This window comes from Mustela erminea, chromosome 11 (assembly GCF_009829155.1).
Source record: "Mustela erminea isolate mMusErm1 chromosome 11, mMusErm1.Pri, whole genome shotgun sequence".
Taxonomy (NCBI): domain Eukaryota; kingdom Metazoa; phylum Chordata; class Mammalia; order Carnivora; family Mustelidae; genus Mustela; species Mustela erminea.
The window spans coordinates 94,965,167-94,988,622 of NC_045624.1; the positions used below are offsets into that span (position 1 = coordinate 94,965,167).

The following is a 23,456-nucleotide window of genomic DNA, read 5'->3' on the forward strand; positions in this document are numbered from 1 at the left end:
GGCCCCCGCAGTCCCTCAAAACCACCTGCTGCATCCCCCTCTAGTCCAGCTGTGGGGGGGGGGGGTCTACTTGGCACCAGCCTGCATCCAATGGGAGGCCACCTCCGTCTCCATCTCCGTCTCCTTCACCTGCAGCCAATGAGAGGCCACCTCCACCATCACCTGCGGCCAATGAGAGACCACCTCCGGCTCATTTTTCCTCCCAAGAACGTTGGCTCAAAGCTCCTCCCGACTCCCCCGCCCCTTCCTCCCGGAGAGGGTACTCTCTACTCTGTTCGCGCCGCAGTTTGCCTATGGTGCGCAGACTTGGCTTGCCACGATGGCAGTTTGCCTGCGCTTTCCAGGAGAAGCCCATCCGCGGCTGGATAACCTCGGCTGTTTACTGTATTAAGGCTGACAAGAGGTTTTCTGCGTGGTGGAGCGGCTTAATGAGTAACAGGGATGTCTCCGCTGACGCACCACCCCACCCGCCACAAGAGGAAGGAACTTTGGGCGGAGTTGGGGTCAGCCTTCCCGGAACGGGGCAGGGAGGGGACAGCAGCGGGCCGGTGATCCGGACTCAGAGCGCAGACCCAGATCCGAAATTGACCTCACCGGTACCTCGCGCAGGTGAGTGGTCCACGCCGGGCTTGGGGTTCCGCTTTCGGGAACCATGCTTTTGTGTCACCTGCTGGGGAGGTGACTCGGCCTTTGGCTGGGAAGGATTGCGGGTAGCAGGGTGCGCGGGGAGTTCCAGCAGGGTGCGGGGAGGATGAACAGGGTGCGGGGAGAGGTAGGGAGAAGATGGACGAGGGAAATATACCGCGAAGGCGTGCGCGGAGGGTGCTGCCGCAGCACCGCGCGCGGGGAGGATGAGCAGGGCGCGCAAGGAGGACGAGCGGAGCGCAGGGAGGACGAGCAGCGTGCGGGGAGTGTGGGGGGAAAGTGCAGGGAGGGGAGTATAAGGCGAGGCCGTTCGGGGAAGGTGCCCCGGGAGCAGCGCGCGCGGGGAGAGGAGTACAGGGAGAGGGTGCGCAGGACGTATGAGCTGGGCGCTTGTGGAGCTGGGTGCGGGGTTGGTGAAGAGCAGATTCAAGGAGCGGCGTACTTGGAGAGGGCTGGGGGGAGGATGCGCCGGGAGCAGGGCGCCCAGAGGGTGCGTGGGGAGAATGTTCTGGGAGAGGGATGGGGGTGCGTTTGGGATTAGCGCAGGGAGAGCGCTTACGGTGTGCTGCGCGGGGCCGAGAAAGATGCGCTTCCTGACCCCACCACAGCCATCCGGCTCCTGGACCCCCAGCCCGCGCAGAGCGCAGCCGGTGTAGCCTCTGGTGGTGGTGGACCGAGTGGGGACTGGCTTCTCCGCAGACCAAACCAGAGAACACCTAGAACTACCCCCCTTTTCTTTGGGGGTGGTAAGTAAAGTTACTATTTGGAGGATGGTTTTTGCTCTTTAAAATTTTTTTTAAAATTTTGGGGTAGGTTTGAGGAGCCCATTGGCTTTATTTGGTCACTCACCAGTGCGGCCGTGTCCCGTCCAGCAAGCAGAAAGGAGGTGCGGGGAGCTGGGAAGGGAAGACTTTTACAGGCAGCAAGGGGAGGAGTTGGGGGCCTGAGGGTGGGGGCAGAGGGACCTGACCAGACCAGATGAAAGTTCCTGTGAAAAGAAAGGGTTTTTAGGCAAGGTCATCTTCCTCTGGGGGAGGGGCAGGAGTCTGTCACTGTTGTGACCAGGTGATCGCAGGTGGACTGGTTAAAGGTCACATTTCTGAGAGTTCTGAGAGGCGGATGGGTTAAAACTGTCAAAAGTTCGGGAAGAACAGCGTAAAGCCGCTGATTCACCAGAGTAGCAATTAGTAAGTTTATCCTGCGCGCCAGGAGGAGACAGTCTGCAAATGGGGGCGCTCAAAGGAGCAGGGACCCAGGGGGCTTAAAGGTAGGTTGGGTTCTAGCGCAGCTGGGAGTCAGCCGCTTTTCTTCACGGGGCGTCGCTGCAAAGTTAGCATCTTAACGGGTAGGGAATTGGTCCCGGTTACATCACCGGGGACCACTCATCATCAGTCATCTCTGGGGAAACTCACTTTCCCTCTCGATTTCCAGAGGCTTAAGGAAGAAGTGGTTGGGGTCAAGGGTCAAGCTAGTCTTGCAAAAGAAAACTTGGTATGACTAACCCTTTCTTCTGCTTGGATTTTTTTTTTTTTTTTTTTTTTTTTTGAGGCTGGTCTCCCATTTGGTTTCAATTTAACCGATATTAGGTCTTGGTTTGCTGCCCTGGGGCAAGTGAGTTCATTTTGGACTCCTTTTACTTTTCTCCCCTCTCCTCTCTTCTCCCCTCCCCTCCCCTCCCCTCCCCTCCCCTCCCCTCCCCTCCATCCTTCCTTTCCCCTTTCCCTTCCCCTCTTGGTCTCTCCCTCCTCTCCCCTCCCTCTCTCCCTCCCTTCCTTCCCTCTTTCTTTTCTTTCTTTCCCAAACCTGGGGAGCACCAGTGGATGGCAGCACGCATTGGGCCAGCGCTGAACCAGTGTTAGAGTATGACACTGTGATCCGTCTGTCCGGCAGGTGCGAAGAGAAACCACAGTCAAAAATGACAGGGTAGAGATGGAACTGGCACGGGGAGTGTGTGCTTTCACAGTTTGTATCTCTGATAAACCGTCCAGTGGCCTGGGAGCGCCCATTGGAGAGACACTGCGCAGCCTCACAGGCTGTCCATAGATCTGTCTCCCTTCCAGGGCAGGGCTTGGCCGGGTGACCTGCCTGATGACTCAGGTCTCTGGCAGCAGTCTCCCTGGCTGGCTTGGAACGGGCATCCAGGCCAGAGCTCAGCCCGGCACCCGCACCCTGCACCCTGAACCCCTCACCCGGCTGCCCTCTTCAATGGGGAGTGACCTAGAAATGCAAAACTCTGGAGAGCTGGGCTGCTTGGAAGGCCACTGAGGGAAGCAGTCTTCAGGTTGCCAGATCCTCCCCCTCCTAGCACTCCCGCTCCTCCTCTACCCTGCCCAGCCCTGCTCAGCTAGGCTCAGCCAATCTGCCCTTTTCCTCCCGTTTTTGGAGGCCAGGTTTCTAGCTCTTTCCACATAAACTTCATGATCCCACAAATCACATTCTTAGCTCCAGGGCTTTCCACACCTCTGGGCACTGCATAATGTTTTAGTTACAAATAATAATAAATTAGCTTTTTACCTGGGCTTTTGTCCAAGAGGACTTTGTTTTCTTTGGTGATCATAAAATTAATACAAACTCATTATTAAGAAAGTGAAACTAGGGGTGTCTGGCTGGCTCTGTCCATGGACAGTGTGACTTTTTTTTTTTTTTTTTAAGATTTTATTTATTTATTTGCCAGAGAGAAACACAGCGAGAGAGGGAACACAAGCAGGGGCAGAGGGAGAGGGAGAAGCAGGCTCCTCGTCAAGCAGGCAGCCAGATGTGGGTCTCTATTCCACTGGCGTCATGACCTGAGCTGAAGGCAGACACTTAATGAATGAGTCACCCAGATGCCCCGAGAGTGTGACTCTTGATCGGCCCTGTGTGTGAGCCCCGAGCTGGGTGTAGAGATTACTTAAATAAAAACTTAATAAAAAGATATAACAGATTTATATATAAGATATGTATATTTTATATATATGATATATATAAATCTTATATATAAGATATATAAGAATATATATAAGAAATACATATTTATATATATAAGCACAAATATAAAACAGGAAGTGAAACTTTCAGCTTCTCCTACTCTGTAAAGATAAACACTGACCGTTTTCCTCTCTCTCTCCTCCCATATGTACAGACGGACATACTCATTTGCTTTTGAACTGTGTTCATTCAAAAATGTTTTATAGGGGCGCCTGGGTGGCTTAGTCGGTTAAGCATCTGCCTTGGGCTCAGGTCAGGGTCCCAGCATGCTGGGATCGAACCCATGTCGAGGTCCCCAGCTCCCTGGTCAAGGGGGAGTGTGCTCCTCCCCCTGCTCCTTGCTCTCTTTCTCTCTCAAATAAATAAAATCTTTAAAAAAATGTTTTATAAACATTTATATACACTGAGTGTTTTTTACACCAAGTGTAAACGATCTGATTTTTAGTTTTATGGGTTACAACTTAAAACAACCCCAAGGAAACCAACATCAGCTACAGGGTTTGTATTTTTACAAGTTGTATGGGGCAGCAGTTGGATGGGGAACCCTGGAGGCTCACAGCGGAGGCTCTTCCCCAGGGAGCCTGAGAGCCAGACCCAAGTCTGGATTTCTCTGAGCGGCTGCACCCCCGTGGCAGGTTGTAGGGACACCTTCCCATTGTGTAGAGAAGCACATGAGGTCCTGGGGAGGAAGGAGACTGTTCTTGGGGAAGTGGATGCGTCCTGCCCTGGGGGAGAAGGTGGAGGACCCCGGGGCAGTGTTGGAAGCAGTGCTGCCTCTACTGGCCTCTGGGCTGGTACCCTCCTGGGGTGCCGGTCCCATGTCACTCACGCTGGGCTGTGGAAGAGCTGTCTGCTCTCCATGGAAGCTCCATCCCTCAGGACAGAGGGACACCAGGGACAGCCCTCATCTAGGGCCGATGATGCTCAAAGATTAGACTTTTGAAACACAGCTTTGGGTCAGTGGGTCCTTCTGCACTGACAGGATATTTCTCTGATCACCCTCTTGCTCCCTTGCTTGCTGGCCCTCTCATGTCCTTGGCTCCCCTCAATTGTTGGTTCCGGCGATTTGCCTTTGACCCTGAATTCCCACCCACCCTGTTTCTCCCCAGCGAACTTTATCTCTCACTTTTCAAACCCGCTTCTTGAAGACATGTCAAGCTTTATTTCCCCCATGGGGTGACTCCCACAACTGCCTTGTGCTAAACCATGGTGTTGCGAGTGAAACAGCCTGCCTTAGCCCCATGCCTAGTGGGGGACAGTGTCATCTCGGCTAGACACAGGCATCCCCGCCAACCTCATCCCAGTACCACCTTCCAGTCAATCCTTCAGATTTCATCTTTGGGATCCAGAATGTACCCCACTTTTCTGTTCTTAGCACATCTCTGCTCAGGCTCTGTGTCCCTCCAGCTGTCCTGGAATCATGTGTTGAGGAGGAAAACTTCTATCCTCTTAGATGAAGTTCTTGGGGGCTGCAAATTAAAATGACAAAAGACAGAGTAGCAAGAGAAAAGATGGATTTTTATTTGTGTCTACAAAGGGAGTTAAAAAAATTGTGGCTTGGTGAGGTGGTTAGAATGTGGGGGCTTCTTTACCATCTGAATAGGGCGTGGGGGGTGCAGAGGGACACTTCTGGGAGAACAAATGGCTTCTAGGGGAGTGCAGAAAAGCAACTTAGGGAAACAAAGTACTTTGGAAAGATTATTTTTTTTCTCAGGAAAACAGGATAGTGACAGTGTCTGTTCAGGTTTTTCTCAGAGAAGAGATTATGGTTGCTCTCTGGGAGCTAATTCTTAACAATTGTGTTCTTTCAGGAGGCTCTACCTGTAGGCAGATAAGGGATTTCAGGAGCCCAAATCTCTGTCCTTCCCCAGCTCTTACCTTTCAGAGCCACCCCCCTGCCCCCACCTTGGGAGGGACATACTGTCTGAGCACTTCGCCTTTGACCTTTCCCCAAGGTCAGTGACTGAGTCACTCACTGACTCAGGTCAGTGTCAGGCCAAGCTTAGCCCTTTCTGGCATCTTAGGGAGAGTTAATGCCTTTTCTAGGGATGTTGGTAAATGCATGAAGCTTATCCCCAGTGAGCTAAAAGCACCGTGTAGTGTAAGCACGTCTGTCTATGCACCTTGCTTTGCGCTAGCAGCCTTGTTGGTGGGGGATGAGGAGGGATCAGGTCACCCGAGCCTTTCACGGATGGACAGTGTGGCAGCGGACTAACTCAGGGACCGCGTTTTGCCAAGTTGGCATCTCTGGGCTGCACGGGAAACAGGAAGTGGAATGGGCACCAGGATTCATTATGAGATGCCCAGACTGGAAGTCCCGTTTTCTACCAATGTTTTCTACCAACGTTTCTACCAACGTTTTCTACCAAGCACATATTGTTGGGGAAGGTGTTATTTGTATCATCTGTGCAAGGGGAAATGTCTGGGGTGTGTGATAATTTTAAATCAGCTGAACCATTCAAACAGCCTTCCTCAGAAATCTGCCCTAAGTCCTACCCATGACCTCTCTTGGTTAGGTTGCCCTGGAGGGGTGTTTGGAAGCCCCCATCACCCATTTTCTCACTGAGCACCCGGCCCTCCCACAGAAGCTCCCTCCTCTGGCCCTACACCTTTTGTCTGTGATCTAAGTTGTGAGGGGGAGCTAAGTGGGCCTTGGCGGATGCTGGGGGCAGTGGACCCTGCAAACGGGGCTCCTCCTCTTTTTCTACACTAAACCCCAGCGGGGCAAACAGGACTACAGGGCTGACAAGCCGAGTTCCTGAATCCTCTGAAGGTTGGAAGAACACAATGTAACTTTGCTCATTTTTTGCCAAGCGGGAAACCTGTTTGGAAATACATTATTACCTCTTTGCTTCTCATCACCAGGGGCTGCTTTTCCAAGAACCAACACCTGCTTCACCACTGCCGGTTCACCCGTGGCCGCTGGAAGACGCTAGGTGAGTGGGCAGCTACCCACAAGGGCCGATGGGCTCCGAGTTTCCACCCCTGCTCGTCCCGAAAAGTGAGGCACCTCCTTTACCTCCTGGCTTCAACCTTTGTGCAGGTGGGGGTGGTGGGGGGGGCACTGGTAGAATGTGCCCCTTGGAGAGGGAAATGCATCTTTGGTCCTTAAGCCCGGACTGGCCATGCAGGCATTGTCTGTGCATTAGCAGGGATCTTTCTGTTTATAACATTGCTGAAGTCTGGGGTTTTCTCAGTCCCAAGCTGGTTCAATCTTTTACCGAGTGCAGGACAGGGTCAGTTTTGGGGAGGCTCACAGCCTAGAAGGGATGCCAAGGGAAGCGGGCCAGGCAGACTCAGGAAGCACAGAGCCCGGGGGCTGTGCAGGGCAGGGACTGGGCAGGGAGATGTTTCCTCTGCTTTAGAGACAAGAAGAGCAAGCACGTGTGGGCTGCGGCACTTTCTCCCCATGTCAGACAGGATGCTTTCTCTGAAGCTTCGTTTCCTTTTTTGGATTCTGTCTGCTGCCCCCTGGGAAGGCACGGTCTAACTTGGTCTAACTCTTCCTCTTTCGCTCCCGGTGCCCTGCAGAAGAAAAATTAGCCTCCTGGAGGGTGCTCATTGTTTAGGAGGAAGGGGCTTCTGTGAGCAGTACTGCTCTCACTGGGGTGCACTGCTTGCCGGACAGCTGTGGCCCTGCTGATGCTGCTGTGACACCCCAAGGCCCCCTCAGATCTCTTTGGAGACGTGAGAGCCCACGGAGAGGGATGGCAGGAGGGGTGGGCCCCAGTGGGCAGCCCAGGGCCAGTCCCTGTAGGGCCCTGCTGACGGGTGCACTTCCTGGAAGCCAGACTTGGACAGAAGCCTGGCTGTCTGTGTGAATTTGTGTGATCAGTGCTGTGCTTGCTTACCTGGAATCAGGGCCAAAGATTCTAATCACCCATGACAATTTGGACACACATCTGGGTTTCCTACTGCTAATTCTGCAATGTCCCAGTGCAGCTCATGTTGGACACCATCTGCCCGGAGGCACAGTCAGACCCACAGGTCCCGGGTCGGTCCCCCAGCACAGCCCTCCCTGATACTTTAACATTTTCTTTTCTCCAGCTGCGTCGTAAGAGTATGGTATAAAATATATATAACAGGGCGCCTGGGTGGCTCAGTGGGTTAAGCCTCTGCCTTCGGCTCAGGTCATGATCTCAGGGTCCTGGGATCGAGTCCCACATCGGGCTCTCTGCTCAATGGGGAGCCTGTTTCCTTCTCTCTCTCTGCCTGCCTCTCTACCTCCTTGTGATCTCTCTCTGTCAAATAAATAAACCCGGGCACAGTGTAGGCTCGTCTGTCCTCACAGCGTCGTAGCCACAGAAGAGGTGTTGGCCTGTCCACAATGCAAGGCTTCGATCCAGTAGGGAAACGTACAAGCCATGACTGAAACAGGTTTGTATCCGTGACATGGAGGGATCTGGGTGCAGTCCGTTGGCCAAACCTCATGTGGTCCATTAGGCAGGACGGGTATGTTTCCCGGGATTGTATTTTGGAGAAGTGGGATAAACAGGGTCCCCGTCAATATTGGTTCATGAACGCTGTCCTTTTCACAGTAAACCAGTGGTTTAATGTGTATGGTTGTAAGTACTGGGAATTTAAAATTTCTGGTAAGTCCTGCTTGTTACTTGGTCTAAACCCCAATTCTCTGTTTTATCAAACCAACAGTTACTAGATTTCCAATACTGATTTAACATTTCTGGGGCCAATTGTTGGGGATCTCTGGTCCATTTTTCCTAATTGTCATTTGGAAAAGCATCTCTTTGGAATATGACAGAGGTCTGGCTGTTGGACTCCTTCTGGGCAACATTGGGGTGGAAATATCAATGGGGTGGTGTCCTTGGGCCTCCAGGGAGTTGACTCTAGAATGCCCCAAAACCTTAGCAGTAGCTCGAGCCTCAGCAAAAACATGGCGCCTAATAAATGTTGGACCTAGGAGTCATTTTTAATCTTATCCCCAATGAAGGTAAGAAAACCTGTTGTCCCATTCCCAAGTCCAGAGCTTCCTTCCCAAAAGGCATAGTGACTGTCAGCATGAATGTTTGTGGTTTTGCCCATGACTAAAACACAGTTCAGGTAAGGGCGTATGAGTCACCGTTTGGGCTGGAGAAGCCAGAGTTAAAGGTCCTGCCTCAGCGACTCCCAGGGATTTGCAACAGCAAACCCAACACGATATCTCATCCCTTAAATAAGAAACCATCAGGAAACCGTGAAAAGTCTGCACTGGTTAGAGCAGGTCCCTGGAAATGGTTATCAGGAGTCACCAGGTGATCTGACCACATGAAGCTGTCCTGGCGGGGGGCGGGGGATAATCCTGGAAGGAGGGGAGAAAGACGAGACTCCCGGGACCAGAAAGAGTTATTATTGTAAGAAGAACGGTTACCAGGAGGGTGTCGTAGGAGGTGAGGTGACTGGCTGAAAAGTCTTTAAAAAAAAAAAATAGAAGATTTTATTTATTTGAGAGAGAGAAAGAGAGATGAGATAGTGACAGCATGAGTGAGGAGGAGAGGGAGAGGGAGAAACAGACTCCCCACTGAGCAGGGAGCCTGACGCGGAGCTCCATCCCAGGGCCTTGGATCATGACCTGAGCCCCCCAGGAGTCCCTTGGCTAAAAAGGCTTGAATGTCAGGAGAATTTATCAGGGCTTCTGTGTGGGGTACAGGTAGGGTGATGATTTCTGCAGTGGCCTTAACTAAGAGGGCAGTAACAGGAATGGCCCTGAGGCCAGGGGTATGGCCCCCACCCACAGGGCCTAATTTTTGGCTTTGGTGCCATGGTGGTCCCTGTGTTTTTGGAGGTGAGCACTCCAAGGGTATCCCCTTCCTGGAGGGAAAAAGGCTGTTGATAAATAGGATGTCTGAGGGCAGAGCATTTGGTTAGACTTTCTTTAAAGTCTCCAAGACCATGTCGTCTGCCTCTTTCCAAATAATAGGGTCAAGTCTGTCCTTTTTTTAGTAAAGATTATGCAGACTGAGCCATGAAGGACAAGTGTGGAATCCAGTGTGGAAAATATAGCCAGCCAGCCCTGGGAAGCCTCCTGATTGGCGCTTGGTTTTCGGTTTTGGGAAATTCAGGAAGCCTTCAAGTCTGCCTGGGTCCCCATCAAGTCATCTTTCGGAGACCAGGTACCATAAATACTGAGCCTGGCTTGGTGGAAACTGCAACTTTTCTTTGGAGACTGTAGGTCCCTTTCAGGTCGGAAGTTTGACGGGGGACACCGCCTCCCTGTGAACACGTCTGGGAAGGGAGCGGAAGAGCAAATTCTCTACACATTGTAACCAAGTCCAGCCTGTCGAAAACTTTGTGTCACCCAAGTCAGCCTTTGAAGGACCCTCGGGGTCACCCTGGGGCATGACTACCGGGGTGTCCTGCTGTTCTTCCCAAGTGAAGGCAGAAAGACACGGGCTATCCTTACTGACCGGAGTTCTAACCAAGCAACCCCCAGGCCAGTTACCGTGGAAACTTTGCTTGCAGTGGGAGTGGGTGCCAGCAGCCCGTAGGGATTAGGAACAGCAGGGGCCTGAGGGGTCCCACTCAGGGACCTGGACAAAGGTCCGTCCCTGGCTGTTGGGTTTCCTCCCAGGTAAAGCGGGGGTGTGACAGGGACTGGTACAGGGGATCGTGAGGCTCTGAGCCTCGAAATTCTGTTACGGGCTTGAGGCCCTGAAGGACTTCTGTATTTTTAGGGCGTTGATAATTCTAGGGAGAGGTTTTGAGCGATCTAGCTGAATCTTGGGAGGTGCGCTGTGGATTTTACCAATATCAGCTGAGGATTTTGCCCAAAAAGAGGGTGTTCGTTGATCCAGTAGAAATAAATGATGGGTGTTCCCAGACTCCGCGATGGTCCCGCCAGAGACAGAGCAGATAAAAGACATCAGAGCATCATCTTAACCCCCTGGTTGGCTATTTTGATCGCTGCTGTCAGATTCTAGAATTATCTTCCCCTTCAGCGAGAAAGGAAATCTGGCATGATACTTCTGTAAGGAATCCCAGCCCAGGGAGTAGGGGCGGAGGGACTGAGGAGAAAAGAGCGGGTACCCCTCCGAGGGAGTGGGTTCAGAGGCGGGAACCTGCTGAGGTTGGTGGGAGACCCCCACCGTTTGAAGCATTTGTCCCTCCGAGGGGCTGCTCTGCTGCGGTGGGGCTGGGCATTGAGCATGTAGGTCCTGAGTCACTAAGGAGGGAGATGCATTCCGAATCTGGAGAGTGGTTTCCCTGAGTTCCTTAAAGAGCCCCAGCCCTGGGGATGAATTGGAGGTCGAAGAGCTTAAATCTTGAAGAGTCCTTCCTCCGTTGTCCCTGTCCCGGGCAAGTGACAGCAGAAACCAGGCTTTTTGCCAGGGGCCTTCTCCGGATAGATGTGAACATTGGGCATTTCGTGGCCTTTCCTGCAGGTGACTCAGCTAGGGTGTGAGCAAGCTGGCTTGCCAGGGTCATCAAATCTGTTTCCCATCTATCCTGGGCCTTTTAACGAAAAGTAAAAGATCCCACATCAGCCCACTCATGAACACAGAGTTAAAAGGAAGACCGGAATTTTCGTTAAAGTCAGTTTGGAGTTGGTCGTAACTTCGGGAACGGATCCATCGGGCGTCTGTGTGCAAGCCTGAGGTCTGCGCCAAGCCATTGTGAGGGCTCGGGGATGATGTCCAGCGAGCGTTCCAGCATCTCGCCAAGATTCGGGGTCTGTTTGTCTAAAATCCCACTCAGGATGTTCCCATTGGGCTGGTTTCATCCAAGGCTTGGGCTGGCCCTCAGCCAGAAGCCGGTGGACCACGTGCTACCAAGCCCAGAAACCCGGTGGGTCAGGCTGAGTTGCTGTTAAAATTTTCAGCCAACCCATGGGGAGCCTCGGGCACTTCAGGGAACCTCTTTACCTCAAAGAGGTTCAGCCTTAGTCCAGGGAACTTAGAAAAGTGGGGGGTATGTGTATATCCCCAGAAGACCTAGCTTTGAAGGAACGGGGGTTTTGATAGGTTCGGGAGAGGAGAGAGCAGAGGGAGTGTCAAAGGAAAAGAGGGTTTGACAGAAGGATGACAAGGCTAGGGGTGAAGGTACGGCAGAAGGCTCCAGGGCCTGAGGGCAAGATGGTGGCCTTGCCTCTGTGGACAGAGAAATGGGGGAGGGAAGAGGTCTCAGAAGACCCCTCTTTCTCCTTTTTATTTTTATTTATTTTTTTAAATGTTTTAAGATTTATTTGAGAGAGAGAGAGAGAGAGGGACTGGGGGCAGGAACAGAGGGACAAGCAGATTCCAGGCTGAGTGCAGAGCCCGACTTCGGGGCTCGATCTCACGACCCTGAGATCATGACCTGAGCTGAAATCAAGAGTCAGACCCTCAACTAACCCAGCTACCCAGGCATCCCTCTTTTCCCCTTTTTAATTGTTTGTTTGCCTCATTTAGTTTACAAACTGTATTTTAGAGAGAGGCAATTCTAGATTCTGATAGCGCTTGGAAGCTTCAAAGTACCAATTGTAGAAGGAATCTCGTTTCGTTTTGTCAATTTTAGGACCGTGGTTGTCCAATTCAGCTTTGAGAAAATTAAATTTGGGGAGATGGGAAGTTCTCCATGGTGGCCATTGGGAGTCTGAATTACTACTGGTTAAGTCAGTCTGATTTTTAATAAACCTGTGTGCTGAGGGACCATCATTTCTAAACCTAATGCTGGCTGCAGTTCCAGTGGTGGGGGGAAGGGGGAGCCTCTGCAAAGCATTTTGATGACTGGGATCCCATTTCTTTGGGGCTTCTCAGGAACAGCCTGGTTCCAGAAGCAACAGCCGCACCGTTTCAGGAAGGGCGGCCCAATCCCAAACAGAACTCAGACCCAAGGTCAATGTGCTTCCATCAGACACCGTCAGAATCAGACTGAAGGCCAAATGAATGTTCTCAGACCTGCTTAAAAAAAAAAAAAAAAAAAAAAAAAAAAAACAACAACAAAAGAAAGAAAAATGCCAAGGCCTTGGTAAATCCAGAACAGAGCCTGAAGGGCTTGAGCACAAAGCATGGGACTCCAAATGCAGGAGAACACTCGTCCCCAACCCCAGCGTCAGTGAGAAAGCAGTGGGCCCAGCAGCCCCGTGGCTCAGGGACCTGTCTGCTCACCAGCTCCCAAGTCTCCTCCAGCTCCCACCTCTGATCACCATGTCACATTAACCCTAGAAAGAGCCGTGGCCACATACTTTACCAGCAGCTGATGGCTTTATCGGGAATGAAAGCGAATTCTAATTCAGGACACACCGGCCGTGGAAACCAAGGAGAGGCATAATTTGTAAGGAGGAAAAGGGGTCCGTTGGGAGGCTGTTAGGGACTGAAGCCCATCAGAGTAAGCTGGGGGTTGGAAGTGTTGCGGCTTCTCATTTTCTCTGGGTTTCAGAATTTGCTAAACATGGTCAGTGACCACCTGCGGGGCACCAGGGGCGCTCAGTTGGTGAAGCTTCTGTCTTGGGCTCAGGTCACCATCCCGGAGTCCTAGGATCGAGTCCCGCATCAGGCTCCCTGCTCAGCGGGGAGCCTGCTTGTCCGTCTGCCTCTCTCCACTGCGCACTCTCTCTCTCTCTTACATATATAAATAAAATCTTGAACAAATAAAAGGAAAAGTCTCTCCAGATCCTGAAGATGCATTCCTACTTTCAGTTCGACGCTGCCCTGTTCCAGTAGTTTTGCCAAAGAAACAGGTGAGATTTTGTATGTGCCTGGGTGTATTCTGAAATAGTACTCCGTGTTGTTTTCTTCTAGGCTCCTGCCTCCGTTGAGACAATGGCTTCCTCGGGGTCCCAGACAAAGAAAGGCGATAATCACAGGTGAGGCTCTAGCCGGCAGTGGACCAGGTCGCATTTTGGGGGTTATTGCAATTACTTGGTGACACACATTTTCCCAGGGGGAACCATACAGGAACATACTTGATTCTCCAGATGGCATCTGGGGCCCAGCAGGAGAGGTCCTGAGGCCCCGACGCTGCGAGGTCTCTACCGGACAGGACTCTCTTGTGCGACACAGCCCTGCTGTCTCCCAGCTCTGTCGGGGTTCTGAATCTTAAATTCTTTCTTTGCGGTTTTCCAGAACTCCGCCCCGGGATGCTGCAGCCCAGCTCACAGGTGTATCTGTGGTATTTGTGCGAGGTGGGCCACGGGAGAATTCCTGCCTTCATTCTGATTCCTACATGGGCTTTGAATCCAGTGGAATTTTGGTTCCCTCGCTCCCAACCCCTCGTGTCCCCCACCTGTGCTGCAGGGGATTGGCTGGCCCTGTTTGGCTTCCTCCTCGACAACCCCGGGGTTGTATGTGGCCCTCACGGAACCCTGGGCTCCTGGGCCGTCTCTTGGGGAAGGATGTTCAGGCATTCCCCAGGTCCTCCTCGGGCCTCCCTGGACTCTCACGTGGTGGAGATCCCGCACGGACCCCTATCCTCCTCCATCCCTCCCTGGAGGCTGGGACGGCCATTCTCACATTTCGGGCTGCCCCGTGGACCGGGCAACGGAGAGTTTTAACCGTTCCAAGTCACTGCAACCCAAACTTCCCTGTCCCCTTTCCAGGCCCCTCGGATGCTGGTAGAGGGGTGGGGTTGAAATGAGGCTGAGAAGGGAGCGTGAAGCATCAGGGGCATGGACGGGTCTCAGCTGCACTCCCCCTGCCCTGCGCTCCCTCACCGCTGCCATCACCAACCCCTGGCTTCTTGCCGTCCCCCCTGGCTAAGAGGCAGGTGTGGTGTTGGGAGCTCAAAGGCCCAGCTCAGGGGTGCAGCCTCTTGTGAAAAAGTCTAAGTTTTTCAAGATTTTATTTAATTTTAGAGAGAGAAAGTGTGGGGGGAGGGGCAGAGAGAGAATGAATCTTGGGCTGACTCCCTGCTGAACGTGGAGCCTAACCCAGGGCTCAGCCGCCCAACCCTGAGATCATGACCAGAGCAGAAACCAAGAGTCAGACACTCAACCGACTGAGCCCCCAGGCACCCCTCCTTTTTTCTTTTTTGGAAAGATACTAATCTTGAAAGTGAGCCTCTAGGGTGGGGATAGTGCCAGCTCCCAGCTTCTGGCTGCTTGTGACCTTTCAGTGCAGAAGTACTCGCTGGCCCGGAATTAGTAACATTGTGTCTGTGGCGAGGTCAGCGCCTCCTGCCCCCCCAGGTGCCGCTCTGTCCTCCTCGTGCCCAGCGCAGGGCCCCCTGTGGGTCCCTGCCTCCCTCCCTGCCCCAGACTCCCGCCCTCCTCTCTTCCAGTCCTGGAGCTCCTGTCCCCATCCTGCACCAATTGTCACTCATTTCTCATTTCCTTTCCAAAGTGGGTGTTCCAGGAGTATTTGTGAAATGAATACAGTGACAGCATCAAGCAAGCTAAAGTCACTGGAAACTGTATCTAGAATAGAGAACCAGGTTTTCAAATAAGGTCTTTGATGTGTTACTTTAGAACCTTTCAAGAAGTCCACTGAAAGCTGTTCTGGTTCCTTGGGCTACGTGCCCAGTTACTGTGTTTGAAAACCAGTGCTGTTCATCAGTTCGAGCCTGTTTCCTTCCCCTTCTCTACCTGGAATCAGAGAGCGAAAAGAAGTTGAAATATGTTGAAATACATGGCACAGTTGTTGCAATCACGTCCTGTTTTGTCAGCTCTGACTCCTGCCCGTCCACCCGCGCTCAATCCCCACTATGCTCACGACATCCGGAAAGGGTGTAGGACCCACCCATGTCAGCAATACTGTCACTAGAGGATCTTACAACATAAGGTGTGAGGTCAGAGCTTTCCTTGCAGCTGCGGGGAGTATGGGAGTGGATGAAGAGGCTGAGAGCCACCCAGACCCCAAACCCCAAACCCCAGACCGACTCTGGGCTGCTGGTGAGCAAGCCAGATCCTGTCCTTCCCCAGCCCCCTAGCTTGCAGAAGTCACCGGTGCTCACTTGGGCGGCATGTATACTGCTCTGTCTACAGCTTACTGCTGTTTTCTCTGCCACATCTCCAGCACCTCGGAGCAGACCTGGTCTTGAGGGTCTGGGGCAGGGTTGGTACTCTGAGTGGGTGGGGACTTGTGACTGACTAGCCAGCAGTTTACAGATGACTTGCTTTCCAGGGAAATCACCCCTGTTGTCGCCCCTGTGGCAAAAATTAAAAAGAAAGAAAGAAAAAAGAAAGAAAGAAAGAAGAGAGAAAGAAAGAAAGAAGAAAAAGAAAGAAAGAAAGAAAGAAAGAAAGAAAGAAAGAAAGAAAGAAAGAAAGAGAAGGAAATTGGTATTATGGCTATCCAGAGCACCTGTTTGGTTGGGGAATATGTGTTTCCAGTTAGATTTTGAAATATTAGACACACCTGCTGAACACTCCCCCAACTCCCCCCTGCAAAGGAAGTGGTTGCTGCCCTGGGGGCCTGAGTCACAGGAACGTCATGCCGAGGAGGCCTGCCGTGTCCTTGCTTCCAAGTCACAGGCAGCTGCAAGCTGCTTCTCTTGTATCTTTTCTTTCTTTTTGTACAGAGTTAGATCGAGGAGGAAACAGATCCGTGGGTTCTGGACAGAAAGTCAGGCTAAGAAAGAAGAACGAGAAGGTCCAGAGTACCCTGACTCAGGGATCCATGTGTGTCGCTGCACCCCTGGGGCCCGGCGGGCCAGGGTTTGGGGGAGCACTGCTGCCCATGGGAGTCAGGCAGGTGTAGATGTCAAAGGAGGTGTGTGTAAGGTTGGCAAGCTGGGTATGCAGTGTAGACCAGTACACCTGCTTGTGCAAATAAAGTTTTATTGGAACACAACCCCACTTGCTCTCATGTGACAACAGCTGGGTTGAATCATAACAAGACCCCTTGTGACCTGCAAAACTAAAAATATTTACTCTCTGGCATTTTATAAAAAAAGTTTGCTGACCCCTGTTCTAGGCCAGCAGTGTGCTGTCCGGTAGAAATAAGAGCAGGAGTCGCACACCTTTTCAAGTGGAAAGTGAAAACCACTGAAAAGATAACCAAAGTGGAAAGATGTCTTATCTCATTTTGCATTTCCTTTCTAAAGTAGGTGCTCCACTAGACATCACTCAGAAGCACTGGCTAATGCAAAGGCAAGAAAAATTAAATACAAGGTGTACAGTTTTTTGGAAGGGAAAACTAGAGGCACTTCTTTTTCCATCCGTATTTCCTATGTGAATGTATTATTTTCAAAATAAAGCCAGGGTCATGTGTTGAATGAACTGGGGTTGAGTAGCAATTGGCTGTACTCTTTCTCTGGGGTGATTTAACGTCTTGATCTTTGTACTTTCCTGTGCTCTTTTGAGCTCTTTCTGATGAGCCTCCAAGCAGGGGCCCCGGGTGTGAGGGAAGGGATATGGGGGAGGGGGAGGGGGCAGAATGGAGACAGGGAAGGGAGAGCATTTGTGGTTCATGGCAGCCCAGCTCACCCCACTACATGCTACATGCGTCTGGCTGACACAGGGCACTTCTGTTACGGCAGCCGCTGGGCGCTTGTGCTCCATCAACCTTTCACCTTCCTGTTTTGTATAGTGACCACCTCGTACAGCCCACCAACCCAAATATAGCCGCAATGAAAGAAGACGTCCTGTACCATTTCAGTCTCAGCACCAGCACACACGACTTCCCCGCAATGTTCGGAGATGTGAAGGTAAAAAGCAAGGCTTTGATCTTGGGGTTTGCCTTAAGGTCAGCCTCCTCGTGGATGACATGGGTAGACTTGGTGACAGAGGACTGGATCATCAAGTTATACCTTCACCAAGGGGTCCCTTGGCTGGCTTGCGACTCTTGATCTCAGGGTCATGAGTTCGAGCCCCAGGTTGGGTGTGGAGATAACGTAAAAATAAAATCTTTAAAAAAAAAAAAAGTTTTATCTTCACCAGATTTTTGCAAATTGTTACTTTTAAAATATATAAACTAATGAGTGAAAGGTAGAAGTTCTGCATATTGGTCCCTAAGTAATATCTTACAAGTTCAGTGTATAATGGAAACCACACATAATACATTTCCTAATGCTCCACTGAGAGAAGAGGGAAAAGGGGACACAGAACATTCTGTAGAGGAGCAAGGGATAATGAGTATTACATGTGTCTTCTTGTGATTTGCTGTGCACACTTATCCTTCTAGTCCTTCCCCTGCCCCTTCCCCAGAGTCCTGAGTTCCTCGGGGCTGGTTTATCCTGGCCCAGGACGTTTGGAATGTCTGATCCCTGTGGGTACAGATGGACTCATGTTTAGATTCAAAATCAAAACAACCGATGGCTCAGAAATTCCTTGCTACTCCTTGGGGTCTGTCGCAGCAGCGGCCGTGTTCATTTCAAACCATGAGACAACTCCCCATGTGTTCTTCTTTTATAAGAAGGATTTGATCTGATGACTTATGCTAGTAGTATTCTGCGAATTGAAGTATTAATATACAGTCTGATATTAGATTCAGGCCCATAATATAGCGATGCAGCAGTTGTGTGCTCCGTGCTTACTAGGATAATGTGATCATCTGTGACCAAACAATGTTATCACCGTCCTGTTGAGTACCTTCCCCACACTGTACTTTTATCTTCTTTTGCAACTGAAAATTTATGTCTCTTAATCCCCTTATCTCTTTCACTTTTCCACAGACCCTTTCTCCTCGGGCAACCACCGGTTTGGTGGGGGGAGGGAGAAAGAGAGAGCAGGACTAAATCCCAGGACCCTGAGATCAGGACTCCAGTGGAAGGCAGATTCTGCTTAAGGACTGAGCCACCCAGGCACCCCTGCATATAACTTCCTGTTTAGTGTTTTCATTTTCCTTGGGTAAATGCCCAGTAGTAGAATTACTAGATCATATGGTATTTCTAGTTTTAATTTTTTCAGGATCCTCCATAGTGTTTTCCAGAACGGCTGCACTAGTGTGCATTCCCAGCAACAGTACGCGGGCTCCCCTTTCTCCCCATCCTCACCAACACCTGCTGTTTCATCTGTTGTTGATTTTGGCCATTCTGACGGGTGTGAGGTGGCATCTAACTGTGATGTGATTTGTAGTTCCCCAATTCCAAGTCATGTGGAGCATCTTTTCATGTGCCTGTTCCCATTGGAATGTCTTCTTTGGAGAAATGTCTCTTCAGGTCATTTTTAAAAATAAGATTATTTGGTTTATTTTGCTGTTGAGTTGTGTAGGTCTGTTGTACATTTTGGATAGTGACTCGCACATGTCATATGCAGACATCGTCTCCCACTCAGTAGCTTTGTCATTATGTCGATGGTTTCCTTGGCTGTGATTGTGGTCTTAATTTATATGATTTCCATGCATTAGAATTTAACCTATAATTTTTTCTAGGCTATGGAAACATTGTTTGTCATGTTTAGAGATGAGTCATTCTTTCATCATCAAACTCCTTGAAACTGGCTTATATACCTTTCCCCCGTGGGCAAAACACAATGAAAAATAAGTTTTTGTACATAGTGCTTTGCATAAGAAAGGTTTTCTGTCCCTGAGAGCCGACCACCCATGTGAGAGCTCCCAATTCCCCAGCCCCCACCGGACTCCTGGCTGTTTCTATGCCATAGCTGTCTGGTTCTAGGACAGCTGGGGAGGTGTTGGTTAGAAGCCCATTTTGCAGAGGGGCTGTAGGGTCCTGATCGCACAGTGAGGAGCCAGCGTCATTTTATTCCAGACCTAGGCTTCCTCCAGGATGCCGACCGAGCTGTGCACAGGATGGACAGGGACTGGGCATGCATGGGTCTGGTTTTCCTGGATTGTGTGGGACGGATTCCACAGGGGGTCGTGCATGGAGCCGTGATCCCATGAGCCGGTCAGTACCTCTCAGACTGGGTGAACATCGAAATCACCAGCGTCTGAGTCACTCACAGAAGCACCCACCATGGGGATCCCCAGACACGGTAGCTCTGGCCTGGGGCCAGGGACCTTCCTTTCCAGCAACATCTAGGTGACATTGATGTTAGTCGGGGGCCCTTGTTGGAGGGAGCCCTGCTTCGAAGACGTGCACTGTGCCCGGACTAATGGGGCTCTGTTTTCTGGCTGCAGTTCGTGTGTATTGGGGGAAGCCCTACCCGGATGGAGGCCTTCGCCAAATACATGGCCAAGGAGCTGGGCCTCGACCACCCAGGTGCAGAGTATCCCAACATCTGCGGGGGGACGGACCGCTATGCCATGTTCAAAGTGGGCCCTGTGCTGTCTGTCAGCGTGAGTACCTGACCTGGTGCGGGGCTTGGGCCTCAGGCTTGGCCAGCCCCCCTGCCTGCCCTCTGCACCCATGGGCCGGGTCCCCTCAACGTCTGTGTCCTCTGTCAGAGTGGGCACAGCAAGCAGCCGTCCAGAGCACTCCGGGGTGCAGAGACGGTGTTCGGTTCCAGGTGACAGGAGCAGGCTGTTGCTTCCCCACTGAGCCTTACGGGGCGGCGGCCTGCGTCACCACCGTGTGACCTGTGTGCAGGCTTTGGCATGTCCCAAAGTCACATTTGGAAGTCTGTCTTCTCTGACTGCCAGTTGGACGGGCCGAGAGGCGCCCCTACCCTGATGTAACATGGCGTCTCTCCCCGGTTCCAGCACGGTATCGGCATCCCGTCCACCTCCATCATGCTGCACGAGCTCATCAAGCTGCTGTACCACGCCCGCTGCTCCAACGTCACCGTCATCCGCATCGGCACATCCGGTGGCATCGGTAAGTGTGCCGAGGGCCTCCCCCTGGGGCCAGCATCCAGCACGCGAGGACCCGAAACCCTCCTGCGGGAGGCCCCATGCAGGGCGGGCTTAGGGACTCGGCGTATGATCAGGAAGCAGGAAAAGAAGCTTGTTCTGTTATTTTCGCCCAGCCGCTTCTCCCAACCCTCCCCCAGAAACAGGTCACGGAATGTTGCTGGGCCCGCCTTGCAGGGCCTCGTCCTCCTGGGGTGATGTGCTCGGAGCCTCCTTGTCTGCCTGCCTCGCTCCCTTCTAACCGCTTCTCTGCCTTTCTCCTGTCCTCTGCGCTTCCCTATTCCTGCAAGGATTCGAGCCACCGTAGGAGAAAACCAACAGGAAAATCACAGAGAGAGATGGAACACAAAGTTAAGTGTCCTTCAGTTGCCTAAAGGGTCCCCAGGCTGATCTCTGAGCATGCTTTGTTTGTCTCTGAAAGCCACAGAGAGAGGTACAGAGGACGGGATGTGGGGCACGTTTGCTTTCAGTAAGCTGCGGGCTCTCTGACTTTGACATTCCTGCCCTGGGGTTGGAGCTGCCCGAGAGAGGAGCCTGCAGTAGCCTCCCGGTCACCTGTCCCCCCTTGGAGGGGCTCACACTCCAGCTTGAGGGCGATGCAGACAGCAGAAGGGGCGAGAACTCCCCGGGCTTATGAGGGAAGGAGGGCCAGCAGCCGAGCGCTTTGCAGGGTCAGCCCCAGTGTGGGAGCAGAACACTGACCAGAACAGGGATCAGAACAGCACAGGAGAGAAAGTCCAGATAAATACTCAGGGAGCACAACATGCTTTGTAACATTTCATGGAAACAGCCGAGGTGGGGGCTCCAGAATGATCCCCCGGCTTCCTCCTCCCTCCTTCCTCCGTGTTGAAGAGACCCAACTTCCCATTCAGGTAAGTATCCAGAAAGCCTCACGGTCAATCCCAAACAACGGTATCACAGGATCAAAGACTAGGAGTAGAGCGATGTCCCTACAAACGCGAAAATGCCCCGGGAGGGGCGTTTGCCCGGCAAACTTGGGAAGCGGAGTGCTAGCATGGCCGGGATCAGAGAGAGAGGGGATGGGCTAGAGTCAGGAGGTGCTGGAGCTGGGTTTGGGCTGCACAGGGGTTCCTTTTTAAAAACAATATATTTTATTTATTTACTTGGCAGAGAGAAATAACAGGAGCAGGAGGGTGAGGGACAGAGAGAGGGGGAGAAGCAGACTTCCCGCTGAGCAGGGAGCCTGACACGGGATTCAATCCCAGGACCCTGGGATCAGGACCTGAACCCAAGGCAGACACTTAACCACGGAGCCACGCAGGTGCCCCTGGACGGGGTTTCCTTGAAAAAACACTAAGTGGGGACCAGGTGAGGGCACGGCGGTCAGCTGAGTGGTGGCATGCCAGTTACAATCCACGAGGACTGGAGGACTCGGAACATGTAACGGGGACGGGGGCCCCCGGCAGTCTCGTTTTCGCCCTTTTCTCTTCCGTATTCTCCACGGCCCTCACGCGTGACTTCCATCATCAGAAAACAAGAATTTGATACAGAATGTGCATCCCGAGCGGTTTCCTTTTACAACCTGACTGGGTGTCCTGCGTTGTGGGGTATAGACGGGTCATTTTCCTTTCTGCGCGCTCTGCCGTGCCCTCCCCGTCTGCCCTGTGTGCCCACGACACTGCTTCTCTCTTCAGGTCTGAAGCCTGGCTCCGTGGTCATCACCCAGCAGGCGGTGGACGCCTCCTTCAAGCCGGTGTTCGAGCAGATGGTGCTGGGGAAGCCCGTGGTTCAGAGGACGTGTCTGGACGAGAAGGTGGCGCAGGAGCTCATGCAGTGCGCTTTGGAACTGCTCACATTCCCCACGGTCCTGGGGAACACCATGTGCACCTCAGATTTCTATGAAGGTGAGGGGCGGGGTGGTCTCCGTCCTGCCCGGGGCTTCCGTCTCTTCCGCGTTTCCTCGGTGCCTAGAGGGCGCTGTGTAGGAGTGTGCGGGGCCGGGAGGGGTCCGAAGTGGGTAGCACCATCTTGGCATGCAGTAGGTGCATACTACGTGCCAGTGGTGAGCACACCCGGGTCAGCGTTGGCGCATCTCCACGTGTCTTCAGGGCAAGGCCGTCTGGACGGCGCTCTCTGCTCCTACACGGAGGAGGACAAGCAGAAGTACTTGAAGGAGGCCCAGGCGGCGGGCGTCTGCAACATCGAGATGGAGTCCTCGGTCGTGGCCGCCATATGTGGCGCGTGTAACATCCCAGGTAGGCCAGCGTGCGGTCACCGGGGTCCCTCGTGCATGGCACAGCCCCCAGGCCCCCGTCCAGGTCCTCCTCCCACCCCCTCACCCACCGCCCCCCGCCCGCCGGCAGCACCGACTTTCCTTGAGGCAAGAGAAAGACCCACCTGGGCTCCAGTCAGGGACGTGGCCGTGAACCTGCTCTCAGAGCGCCTGAAGTTTCTGACTTGGGGTTAGTCCGCCCCCATGTTCCCAGGCTCCCCTGCAGCATCCAGCGCGGCCTTCCAGAATTCCCGGACGCTGGGCTTTCGAGGGCCTTGCTCGGGAGCTGCTTTAGGAGGTGGCGGCTGGGAGGGATTGGGGTGGGGGGGGTGCCAGCAGGGCAGATGTGCGGGACGGCCGAGCGGGCACCGCGTCTGCCCTGGGGAATGGGGTGAGGAAGCCGGCGCTTGGCCATGACGCGGAGTTTGCTTCTGCAGTGGCCGTGGTGTGTGTCACTCTGCTCGACCGCCTGGAGGGTGACCAGGTCAGCAGCCCCCACGAGGTGCTGGTCGAGTACCAGGAGCGACCACAGCGCCTGGTGAGCCACTTCATCAAGAAGCGCCTGGCCGCCGCCCAGAGCCCCTGAGGCTCGGAAGGTGCAGGTTGTCGTGGCCGCAGACAGTCACCGTGGAGCACCGGGCTGGCTCAGTCCTGAGAGCCGGGGACGTGGGAGAGCTGTAGGTCCCGAGTTTGAGCCCTGCACTGGGCATAGATGTTACTTAAATAAACAAACTTAAAAAGAAATCACCATTGAAATCTCCTTTTGTGTGGTGCCTGGGTGGCTCAGTGGGTTAAAGCTCTGCCTTCGGCTCAGATCATGATCCCAGGATCCTGGGATCGAGCCCCATATCGGGCTCTCTGCTCAGCGGGGAGCCGGCTTCCCTTCCTCTCTCTGTCTGCCGCTCTGCCTACTTGTGATCTCTGTCAAATAAATAAATCTTAAAAAAAAAAAAAAAAAAGGAAATCTCCTTTTGCATATCTTCGTGCATACTTGACACAAGGATGTGGGA

General features: G+C 52.6%; 1 protein-coding gene across 4 annotated transcripts; it reads left to right on the forward strand.

Moving 5' to 3' along the window:
• The first annotated feature begins 482 nt into the window (after positions 1-482).
• UPP1 (uridine phosphorylase 1) lies at positions 483-23,148 on the forward strand. Of its 4 annotated transcripts, none has more exons than XM_032305021.1 (9): positions 506-609; positions 6,494-6,548; positions 13,326-13,390; positions 17,052-17,169; positions 19,542-19,700; positions 20,064-20,178; positions 21,869-22,078; positions 22,283-22,429; positions 22,884-23,148. In XM_032305021.1, exons 3-9 carry the CDS (start codon positions 13,347-13,349, stop codon positions 23,030-23,032), a joined length of 942 nt encoding a protein of 313 aa, XP_032160912.1. In that variant the 5' UTR covers positions 506-609; positions 6,494-6,548; positions 13,326-13,346; the 3' UTR covers positions 23,033-23,148. The 4 variants fall into 4 exon arrangements, with proteins under 4 accessions (XP_032160910.1, XP_032160912.1, XP_032160911.1 ...); XM_032305020.1 differs by lacking the exon at positions 506-609 and adding an exon at positions 7,144-7,299 and having other exon boundaries at positions 6,488-6,548; XM_032305019.1 differs by lacking the exon at positions 6,494-6,548 and having other exon boundaries at positions 483-609.
• The last annotated feature ends 308 nt before the right edge of the window (positions 23,149-23,456 follow it).